Raw genomic sequence first — 12,365 nt, forward strand, 5'->3', positions numbered from 1 at the left:
TAAAAACTATTTAGCTGCGATTGTCTGTGGACTATTAAAAACCCTGGAAATTGAAGTTGCTGTGCCTCCTATACTGGATTGCCAGTGACTGCTGAGCGAACTTGATTCTGCCGGTTATGCATAGAACAGCCAAAACTTTGGACATTGGATATTGTCTTCTGCACAATGGACAGATGAAGGCTAGCATCTGGATGCCACTAGACATGTCTGCCAGGAGCAATACTTGAATGTAGATAATATGTGTGTTTTTAGTGGTACAGTGCCCAGCCAGCCACCTACACACCCACCCTTGGCCTCAGTCAAATTATAGAGTGAAGCTGTATGCAAAGTCAATGCCTCTTCCACCACCATTTGTAAATAAATAATTCTGGGGCTATTGAGATTGTTAAAAGGCTCAGATTGAGTCTGATGGCCCTCATGGTGGGAAAATGCAACGTTGATTATTTTGAAAGGAAGAACAAAAGAACATAGTATTATTTTATTGAGAAAAAAACGGAAGAAAGCTGTGACTCATAGGGACTTGGATGTACTTGTGCATTAAACACAGAAAACTAGAATACAGCTGCAGCAGATAATCAGGAAGGCTAATGGAATCTTGGCCCTTATTTCAAGAGACTTAGAGTATAAGAGTAAGGAAGTCTTACTGCAACTGTATGAGGTGTACAGGTGCACGTATGGAAGGGCATTGTTTCATTGGAGGCAATTCAGAGACAGTTCACTAGGATGGTCTCTGGTAAGGAAAAATTGTCTTATGAGCAAAGGCTAAACAGGTTGGAATTGTGCTCATTGGAATTTAGAAGACTGAGAGGTGGTCTCACTGAAACATAAAGAATTCTTATGGGGCTTGACAGGCTAAATGCTCACAGGATATTTCATCCCTTGGGAGAGTGTGGGACCAGAGGATATAGACTCAGCATAAAAGGGCACCAGTTTAAGACTGCGAAGAGGAGGAATTTCTTCCCTCAGACTGTTAAGAGTCGTTGGAACTCCATGTCACAAAGACCTATGAAGGCAGAGTTCTTGTATATATTTAAAGCTGAGATAAATAGATTCCTGATCAGTAAGGGAACGAGGGTTACTGGAAAAGGCAGAGAAGTGGACGTGAGGAATGTTGGATCAGCTGTTATCCTATTGAATGGCACAGTAGGTTCGAAGGGCTGAATGGCCCACTGTTCTTATTCCTTACGGTTTTATGGTTGGAAGCTACGTAGTCAGCAGTGTCACTCTGTTCTAGCAGCTTCCCATCATCTGAACATCCAGAGTGTCTCCTATGCCCCTTCCCACCAGTCTGCAGCTATCTTTTTCATTCTGTGATGACTCAGGGTATTATCTTGACTTGTTAATGTGCGCAATCCTTCATAATAGTGGAGAGTCAGCAGTGGGATAGAATGTTCACTCGCTCCTCAATATTTGCTAGGAATAGAGGTACAGGTGAACAGCAGATAACAAGGTGGAGACCACTAATACCCTCTCCTGTGCAGAGATTACCAAGACTGACCACTTGTGGAACTGGACTAGACCATGAGATGCAGATGCTTGCACCCAGATGTCATAAGAGATAATGGGTGTATTCCTACACCCACTTGCACACTGAGGATTACCATATATGCATTCCTGCTCTTTTGGAGACATTTCAAATCAGCTGAGGGCCTGGGTCCAATCTTGAGAGTACCTGGACCCACAGGTAGCAAATAAAGAAGACTGAGTGTAATATATTGTGCTGTCATTGTTAATGGTGAAAGTGATCAACTCAATGATTCTAAATAAAATACCAGTAACCACCAACATTTGAAAGCAGCAAACTTTGTGGCACTTCATGCTCCTTTTGTCCTGTCTTGCTGGTTATGTAGGTGGAAGCTGGATGCATAAAATTTGAGGTATGTTGAGACTGTGGCAGCCACTGGAAGTTGCCTCAAATTTCCGATGTTGGCAAGGAGCTGTATTGTAGCCAGTAGAATTACTTTGGAATTTGCCATTCTAATTCTGCTATAACGTAGACTCCTACCAACTTGGTTTTCATTCAATCCCAGATTACTAGCATGATACACCCAGTGGCTAAGTACATTGATAGGGGTTTGAACAACAATGTCGTTTCCTCTCCTACTGTCTGTTCTTATGGTAAGAAGTGTATGTTTTCTTATCTTCTGAAGTGTAGATTCTAATCAGATTATTACAGCTATAAGCCTTTGTGGTTTTTGAAATGAAGAAGGTTATTTATTGTCTCATATTTAACCTGCATTAGCACAATGTTACCCACTCAGTCTCGTACATATACACATATACCTAAAGTTTGGTTGCAGGTAAAGACAAAAGTATACTGCTACAGGTTGTAGTTATTTCAGTCTCCAATTTACAATGTCCTGCCTCCCATGTGGCAACCTGTGGTTTCTTGGATGATTTTGATAACTTAAAGTTGAAGTAAAGGTTTTGTAAGTTGGAGAGTAACAGGTAACTAGGTTTATTCAATTGACTAGCTGGTAGGTTGGTTATCATGTGAACTTCAAACTGAAATAAGTTATAGACTCTGGCAACCTGATGTCTTTTTGCTTTTTCTGAATTTGTTTGCTGGAAAAGCTCAACAGGTCTAGCAGCATCTGTGGAGACAAATCGGAATTAATGTTTTGGGTCCAGTGACCCTTCCTCAGAACTCTTAAGTTGTTATCTGATTTAAATGCGTCATTCCAAAACAAAGATACTGACTGTCTCAAATCTTCAGAGGTGTTCAGCTACAATTCAGAATGTGTAATCAACATAAGCACTCTACCTTACTTGGGAAAAGGACTAAAAATTGTTTAAAATCGCATGATGAGGAAGCCATGGGTTCAGGAACTGAATCATATTAGTTTGGAATATTCTTTTATTCCCTTTTAAGGGAGGGACATTTTCTAATCCAGAAAAGAAGTCACGTGACCCTTCAGCCATCTTTCCCAACATTTTTGTGTCCAGTTTTATAATAAGTAATTAGTTTGAAGTTCAGAATAACACATACTGAGGATAACACCTTTGCTGATTGACATTGTGACCCAATCTTCCTGCTTCTTGTCATCTTCCATAAGTCCTGACTGCTACCCTCATTATATTGTACATAAACACCCTTGTGTTCCAAATAACTGTTTCCTTTATTTGTCTTGATCTAGCTAAATTGATCAGAGTTTCTATTCTATCTGAATTTGTTCTGTTCCTGAGACATATATAATGACTGACAATTCACTGTCACTTAATATACTTAAGAAATGCCAGTATCCATGTGTTCACATTGTGCGCTATAGCTGCGGCTGCCAATCATATGGGTCAGACCTATTAATATATGTAAAGTACACATTGCTCTCTCTCCAATACTGTCTGCATAATGTTGTGCAATGGCAATGATTTCTCATCTTTCTCGAGTGCAGCTGGCATAGCAATGTGTTATATAATGAATATCTCCACATGTAATAGGATGATGATTGGTGTTGACCTATTATCATGACCAGAGATAAATATTACAGTTAAACTGAGTTATCCAGACAGTTCGTTGCACACCAGAATGCAACCTTACATATTAAAGACTCGCAATAAAATCGCAGTCTTATTATCTTTAGACAATGTTTTTTCCAAATCATCAATTTCCTGTTGAGAAGGGTCAGAAGAATGGGCCCTAAATATAGGGATGAGCCTTGTTTAGCCAACAGCAATTAATTGAGGTGAGCATGAATACCCTATTCTAAGTTTTGTAATAAATATCAATAATCACTTATTGAAGTAGGTTTTCTATTTTTAATTGTGTGTAAACTCAGGAGAAGGTTAAAAATCACACCAGGTAACAGTCCAACAGGTTTATTTGGAAGCACTAACTTTCGGAGCACTGCTCCTTCATTAGGTGGTTGTGCTACCAGTTGAAGGAGCAGCACCTGAAAGTTAGTGCTTCCAAATAAACCTGTTGGACTATAACCTGGTGTTGTGTGATTTAATTTGTACACCCCAGTTCAACACCAGCTCCTCCAAATCATCAATATCAGGAGATGCATTCTTGAACCAAGGTTTTTGATACCAACTTTTTGTTTATTCTTTCATGGGTGTGTGTCACTAGCAAGGCCATCATTTGACACCTGTCCCTAATTACCTCTGAAATGAGTAGCTTGCTGGAACAGTTGAAACAGTGTTTAAGAACCAGCCACTTTGTCCAGGTAAGTATGGTAGATTTCCTTTCTTCCTTAAAGGGTATTAATGAACTCTGTAGGTTTTTGATAACAGCAATCGATAGTTGTTTCTTGTTTACCATTGGTGAGACTGATATTTTTTTAAATTCTGACTTTATCAATTTATTTCAAATTCCACCAGGTGCAAAGGTGGCATTTAAATTTGTGTTCCCAAGGTATTACCCTGGGCCTCTGGATTATGGTCTCCTCCATGATTATAAACTAAACAAAACAGAATAGAAAGAAATGTAAGAACCAAAAGGAGCTGGATGATCCAACTCTGTCTCCTCTAGAGGTCCCCAGCATCACAGGTACCAGTCTATTGGCAATTCGATACACCTCGTTTGATATCAAGAATCTGCTGAAGAGAATCCAGAACTATGCATGCCCTTAGCCAAGCTTTGTGCTGCAATTATAATATTGGAATCCAGTAATGTGGAAAATTGACAAGGTATGTGCTGTCCACAAAAAGCAGGACAAATCCAACCTGATTTGTCTATTCTCAGACATCAGTAAAGTGCTGTAAGGTATCATAGACAGTGCTATCAAGTGACATTAATTCAACAGTATCCTGCTAACTGTTGCTCATTTGGCTTCCACCAGGCCCACTCAGACCCTAATCACATTACAGACATGGTCCAAGCATGGACAAAATAACTGAACTCAAGGGGAAGTGTGGGTGGCTACCTTTGACATTATTTGAGTGTGTCATCAAGGAATCCTCAAAGCTGGAGTCTGTGGGATCGAGGGAGAATCTGGCTACCATTTGGAATCATACCAAGCACAAAGGATGCTGGTTGTTTTTGTTATAAGTCAATCAATTCAGTACTAGGACATTGCTATATTACCCAGGTAATGTGCAGTGTCATCTTCAGCAGCTTCATCAGTTACGTTCCCTCAATCATAAGGTAGGAGGTCAAGATGTTCACTGATGATTAGTTTGGAACATGGTGCATTCATGATTCTCCAGATATTAAAGCAATTTGTGTTCATATGCATCAAGACCTAGATAATATTTGGGTTTGGACTGATAAATGGCACGTAATATGCACACCACACAAGTGCCAGGCAATGACCATCTCTTACAAAAGAGAATCTAACACATTACCATTGCTAAATCCCCTACGATCCACATCCTGGGAGCTACTATTGACAAGAAATTGAGCTGGATTAGTATTTTAAATACTGTACTATAAGAGCAGTTAAGAGACTGTGAATATTGTGGTGAGTAACTCACCTGATTGCTCAAAACCATCCACAAGGCACAAGTCAAGTGTGTGATGGAATGCCTGGATGTATGTAGCCCCAACATCGCTTATTCAGAACAAAGCTGCACACTAGATTGGCACCCATCTAAAACCTTCACTATTCAATCCCTCCACCATTGATGCACCGTGGTACCAGTGTTTACCATCTGCAAAATGAACTTTAACTACTCACCAAATTGCCTTAGATTGCACTCTCCAAACCCATACCCTCTCCCATAGAGGCATACATGGGAACACGACATCCTGCAAGTTCCCTTCCAAGCCACATACCATACAGAAGTGAAAATATGTCGCTGTTCCTTTAGTGTCACTGGGTCAAACTCCTGGAACTCCCTCCCCAACAACATTGTGGGTGAACTTGCACTACATGGACTGTAGTGGCTTGAAAAGGCAACTCATCACCACCTTCTTGATGATGATTATGGGGTGGGTATTAATGCTTGCCCAGTCAGTGATAGCCATGTTTTAAAAATGTGTTTAAACACTTTTTTTGTAGATTGTGTTGGAGTTTGTTGAAGGAAGATGACCCTAGTATGAATGGACTGACTGACATTAAGTGGATTCTCATATTATCTTGATTTTCAGTCTTTCCAAATAAAATGGTAATTAGTTTTAGTTTCTTAAAAACACAGTTAAATATTGAAATGTGGGTGACATGAACAGTTTTATTGTGTCATGTTCTGTCTTTTCACTTTGCTTTTACACTTATGGGATTTGTCACCATGCTAAGGAGAGCTTGCTGACTGCTCATGTTAAAGTCGATGATCATTATAGGGAAACTTAATTATTGACATAACTCAGTGACATTATATTGTTATTCCCAGTTTAAATGTGGTTAGGTTTGCCGAAGGCAGAGAAGTTTCAATTCTCAGTATCTCTCCATGGCAAACTTGTTTTTTATACTCTCAAAGTTATGCCTAATTGCAGAATTTGTAATGGTTTTTGTAGCTTTCTGTGAAAATTTCCCACTCTGAAGTCACACAGGAGACAGGTTCTGTAACATCCTCCTGAGTGATGTACTGTCACCTGCCAAATGTGTTCCTGAGACCCTCTCCTAATACAGTTCACAAACTGCTCTGTATCAAAGTCACAGATGACATCCTTTGTGACAATGATGAAAATAAGCTATCCCTCCTCAGCCTTCTTGATTTGTCCGCAGGCTTTGACACTGTTGACTGCACCATCCTCAATCACATTATCCCTGATATCCAGTTGGGTGAGAGTGCCTTCACCTGGTTCCACTCTGTTTATAATCATAAAAATATACATCTCCGAAACATACCCTTCAGTCCAACTTATCCATGCCAACCAGATAATCTAAATTAAACTAGATCCATTGGCCAGTATTTGCCCCTTATTTGTCTAAACCCTTCCTGTTCATATACCCATCCAAATGCCTTTTAAATGTTGTAATTGTACCAGCCTCCACCACTTTATCTGGCAGCTCATGCCATACATGTGCAACCTTCTGTGTGGAAAAAGTTGGCCCTTGGGTCCCTTTTAAATCTTTCCCCTCTCACATATACCCCCTTGTTCTGGACTCTCCCACCCTGGGCAAAAGGGGCAGGCAGTGACTTCTCTGCTGCTCCCACACTGCAACTCTTATTTACTTTCTCTGAGAGTCTAACCTACATCATCTGAAAATGCAGCCTCTGTTTACACATGTACTCTCACAACACTAGGCTGTTTCCAACCGTCACCCCTTTTGATTTTTTCACTAACTTGCCAGAATGATTGACAAAAGATTTTCACCAGTTAAATATTGGGAAGACCAAAATGATTGCATTCAGATCTCTCCATGCTGAGTGGCCACATAGCAACCAGAAGGTTCCCAAAGAATCAGTCTGGTTGCTTAAGTTAACAGTGCATGCAAAGCTACACAAGAAAATATTAAAAGGGATCATGTATTTACATCAAGCACCTGTGCGACTCTCAGTAAGCTTAGAGAGAACATTATTTCTGACCTCAAATTCTAGTCCCCCGTGTTCCCGTTCATTATGTTTCTTGTGTGGATCCCTCTTTGTTGTGCCTGAACCCTCAGAGCAGCACATCTCAGGGGGAGCTTTGCTGGTCTCTAGCTGCCAAGCACCACCTCATTCTGTCAGAAGGCTGTGGCAGGATCAGGTTATTTGTCACGCTGTATCATATTTATCCCAGAAAGGAGCTTCTAGCTGCATATCATCACTAAGGTCACCTATATATCCACTTCTCCAACAACACTCTGCCTCATGTCATCTGGTACTGAAACCTTCAGCTGTTTTGTCATTTCTAGACTTGACTGTTCCAGTACATGCCTGGTGAGCATCCCGCATTCTACATTCTGTAGACTGGAGGTTGTCCAAAACTCTGCATTCATGTCTTAACTTGAACCAAGTCCTGTTCATACAGCATCTCTGTGCCTGCTGACTTAATTAGGTCTCAGTTAAGCAGCTTTAAAATAATCATCCTTTTATTCAAATTCCTCCATGATCTAGTAATTCCCTTTTTTCTGTATTCTCCTCCAGCCCTAGAATCCTCCAGGACATCTGCACTCCCATTTTGGCCATTTGCCATCCTGGTTATAATCACTCCACCATTGCTGGCTATTGCTTCAACTGGTGGATGCTAAGCTCTGGAATATCTTCCTTTAAAAACCCCTCTTTTCTCCTCTAAAACATTCCTTAAAACCTATCTGACCAGTTTTTTGGTCCTCTGACCTAGTATTTTCTCATGTGATTTACTATCAAGTTATGATTTGTCATGCTGGTAAGCACCTTGGGGATGTTTCAGTCTCTTAGAAATACTATACAAATACAGGTTGTTTTGTTGGTACTAATTTCCCACCTGGCAGGATGCCTGTATTTGTGGTGGGGAAGAATGAAACAGTCAAAGTGTATCAGAAAGTTGAAAAACCAGGAAATTAATTGGTATCGTCAAAGTAATTATTGATCTAAATCTGTGTGGAAAGTATTAATTTTTATTTTAAACTATATGCATGAATTTGTAAAAGATGTTCTCAAGTTAAGATGATGTGGAAGGCAAACCCAACTCGATAATTCTTATTAATTTGAAATTATGAACTCTGAAATAGGTTGCTGGTAATTCCCAACTGTAGAAGGAAGAGAAGGGGAGGTGTTAATGGAATTTTGGAAAAAAGGTTAAATGGTTTTAATTAGTTGGCTGATTTTACACAGACAAGAATGGTAAAGTTAAAACTTCCAATGCCTGAGACAATTATTTAACTATAATAAATAAGATCAACTCAAAAATAAATTAGTACGACATCTATAAATACGGGTAAAACATATTTGCCTGAAATAACAGTGAACTCTTAAGATTAATCTCTTTCAAAACTGTATCTACACAAGCATTCATTTAGATCTTAATTTTGCTTTGGAAAATGAGGGCGGATCTCTCATGCATTAAATTACATTGCCACAAATACCTGCCTATTTTTTTAAAAAAAAACAAAAGAAGTTCTGGGAAAACTTCAGCAGGTACAATAGCATCTGTGGAAGGAGAAACAATTAATATTTCAAATAAGTGCACTTCAAACAGATCTTGACAATTTTAGAGACTTGATCAGATTTTTAGAGACAAACACTTTTCTATTAACTCAGCAGTTGTGAGCTAGAATGTCTTTTCTGAGAGAGTGATGGAGGCAGATACATTTGGATGTGAGCATAAGAAGTGTAGTTAGTAAGTTTGCTGATGACACCAAAATTGGAGGTGTGGTGGACAGCAAAGAAGGTTACCTCAGATTACAATGGGATCTTGATCAGATGGGCCAATGGGCTGAGAAGTGGCAGATGAAGTTTAATGTAGATAAATGTGGCATGCTGCATTTTCGGAAAGCAAGTCTTACCATTAAGTGTTGAAGTCCTGCTAAGGTCCTAGGGAGTGTTGCTGACCAGAGAGACCTTGGAATGCAGGTTCATAGCTCCTTGAAAGGATAGTGAAGAAGGCATTTGATATGCTTTCTTTTATTGGTCAGAGTACGGAGTACAGGAATTGGGAGGTCATGTTGCGGCTGTACAAGACATTGGTTCGGCCACTTTTGGAATATTGCTTGCAATTCTGGTCTCCTTCCAATCGGAAAGATGTTGTGAAACTTGAAAGGGTTCAGAAAAGATTTATAAGGATGTTGCCAGGGTTGGAGGATTTGAGTTGAATAGATTAGATTAGATTAGATTAGATTCCAAGGAGCAGGAGAATCGACGTTTTGGGCATAAGCCCTTCTGAAATGTCGATTCTCCAGCTCCTTGGCTGCTGCCTGACCTGCTGCGCTTTTCCAGCAACACATTTTTCAGCTCTGATCTCCAGCATCTGGAGTCCTCACTTTCTCCTTAGATTAGATTCCCTAAAGTGTGGAAACAGGCCCTTCGGCCCAACAAGTCCACACCGACCCTCCGAAGAGTAACCCACCCAGACTCATTTCCCTCTGACTAACGCACCTAACCTACGAGGCAATTTAGCATGGCCAGTTCACCTGACCTGCACATCTTTGGATTGTGGGAGGAAACCAGAACACCTGGAGGAAACCCATGCAGACACGGGGAGGATGTGCAAACTCCACACAGACAGTTGCCCGAGGCTGGAATCGAACCTGGGAACCTGGTGCTGTGAGGCAGCAGTGCTAACCAGCTGAGCCACTGTGCCGAATAGGCTAGGGCTGTCTTCCCTGGAGCGTCGGAGGCTGAGGGGTGACCTTAGAGGTTTTATAAAGTCATGAGGGGCATGGATAGGATAAATAGACATAGTCTTTTCCCTGGGTGTGGGAGTCCAGAACTAGAAGGCATAGGTTTAGAGTGAGAGGGGAAAGATATGAAAGAGACCTAAGGGGCAACTTTTTCACGAGAGGGCGGTAAGTGTATGGAATGAGCTGCCAGAGGAAGTGGTGGAGGCTGGTACACTTGCAACATTTAAAAGGCATCTGGATGGTATATGAATAGGAAGGGTTTGGAGGGATATGGGCTGGGTGCTGGCAGGTAGGACTAGGTTGGATTGGGATATTTGGTCAATAGTTGCACGAAGGGTCTGTTTCCATGCTGTACATCTCTATGACTCTATGAATTGGATAAGCACCTAAGGAGAAGAAAATCATGCAGGACATGTAGGGAATAAGACTTATCCAATCTGCTCTTGTAACCAGCAATATGCCAATTGGCCTCCTGTTCTCTAACAATTTTCTGGTTCTATGATACTGTCTGGTTAATTCAAATGGCTTTGTAATAATATAGCATGTGATAAACGTAAGATTGCAGATGGCTGATATTCTTGAACTTTTTAGCTCCTTTATTTGAGTATCTTTTTCAGGAATGTTATTTTCTTCGACAACCCTTTGAACCCAGTTGCGATGGCTCATTGCACAACTTCTTCGATGTCACTCCTTTACTGGTGTGCAGATTTTAATTAATGCTTATTTCTCACAATTTGTTGCAGCTCAAACTGAAGTTGGAGGATTATGGTGTTGCTGCTGCCTCTGTGCCTGTGTGGACCAGCACTGGAGGCAAGCGACGGAGAAAAGAAGAAAGAAGCGGTGAATAAGCAGAAAATAATTCCTGCCTTCTATAGAATGAAGACAGCATGTTTGTCCAGCCTACCACCCAATGACAACAGTTTATAACAACAATCCTGAGTTTGACAGAAGTATAACCATGGATGTTTAGAACTTTGTGCAAAGCCATTTAGATGCACTTTATGTTTTAGACTACTTTGTTTCCTGTTTATACCTGCAGTATAGTACACATTGTGATGTGTAAATGCATGCTGTAAAGGGCTTGGAGAAAGGGAATATACATTTATAAAGGGCAAAAGGTTTAGTACTTTTGTCTGGGTTAATCTGTATTGCTCTGCAGCTGGTTCATTAAGAAAAATCAACACGTCAAATGAAAATGTCTTGCTACCGTTTTTGGGAGCAATGAAAAGAGCAGTTTAAGTATTGAAATATTCACTATTTGACAAGGTTTTGAATTGGTAGGTAAGCTGCAGGAAACACCCCAATTTATTGAGAGGTCTATGATGAAAAGTATTACCTCCTGGTACTGTTTTCTGACAGCCACAGTCACATCACTGTTAGAAATGATTTACATTAAGCAAATCAATCTGCAGATAGCTTCCCACCTGTTGGGCGTACCAACACATGCATTCCTTTCATTAATGGTATGCCAATGAACTTTTTGACACAGTTTTATTTTTTTGTCCACAGTATTCTATACCAAAAGAGCTTTGAGACAAAAATGAAAATACTATACATACAGACCTGGTCTTGTTCACGAGCAGATATAAGTGGATGCTACAGTTTCAAGGATAATTGTTATGTTTATGCGGTAGATGCAAATGTATTTCCATGGGTCACAGATAGAAGACTTGACGCATGATAACCAGAAAAGATTCTACAGCCAGCATTGTAAGATGGACCTTCTGCTGCAATATTGGATTGATAATTTGTATGGTAAAATACTGAAAAGAGGAGAGTAATGCATTCAATTTTTTTTGTGTTGATAATAAGACAGTATGTCTTATTAGCATCCTCTCTAACAGGATGGCCTGCTGTCCCACACTGGTGTACAAATGCATCTTGTATACATTTGCAGCTGCTGTTTTTCATGTTATTTCTTGATGAAGCCAGTGCACACATTGCAGACTGGCTGTTTTTGTGAATTATCAAAACACTGTAGTGGAACCAAAGCATTACTTGTTGTACTAAAGTAGCTGCCATTATTATTATCACAGTAAGACTCTGTGGAATTCTTTACCCTGTATCTTATTTCTTTGTAGTGGAAATAGACAATAGGTACTTGTGTTTCCTTCTCACACCTGAAATCAGTAAATCAAACAATGCAACAGTTTGATAAATCTACCTGATGGAATAAGTTCAGCTAGTACAATCATTTATTAAATCCAGTACTGGACCGGAATGAATTGGTGCTGAATAATT

At 40.1% G+C, this 12,365-nt stretch overlaps 1 protein-coding gene across 2 annotated transcripts in view; it reads left to right on the forward strand.

The window, feature by feature from the left end:
- The window catches only part of stk11 (serine/threonine kinase 11), a 124,994-nt gene extending 112,835 nt beyond the window's left edge, over nucleotides 1-12,159 (forward strand). The window contains exon 9 of one of the 2 annotated variants that reach the window (XM_043721243.1): nucleotides 10,868-12,159. In XM_043721243.1, the coding sequence (XP_043577178.1) occupies nucleotides 10,868-10,968 (101 nt within the window). In that variant the 3' untranslated portion in view covers nucleotides 10,969-12,159. The remainder of the gene's footprint in view (nucleotides 1-10,867) is intronic. The other variant, XM_043721242.1, reaches the window with a different exon arrangement.
- The last annotated feature ends 206 nt before the right edge of the window (nucleotides 12,160-12,365 follow it).

Source organism: Chiloscyllium plagiosum, chromosome 31 (genome assembly GCF_004010195.1).
Source record: "Chiloscyllium plagiosum isolate BGI_BamShark_2017 chromosome 31, ASM401019v2, whole genome shotgun sequence".
Classification (NCBI taxonomy): domain Eukaryota; kingdom Metazoa; phylum Chordata; class Chondrichthyes; order Orectolobiformes; family Hemiscylliidae; genus Chiloscyllium; species Chiloscyllium plagiosum.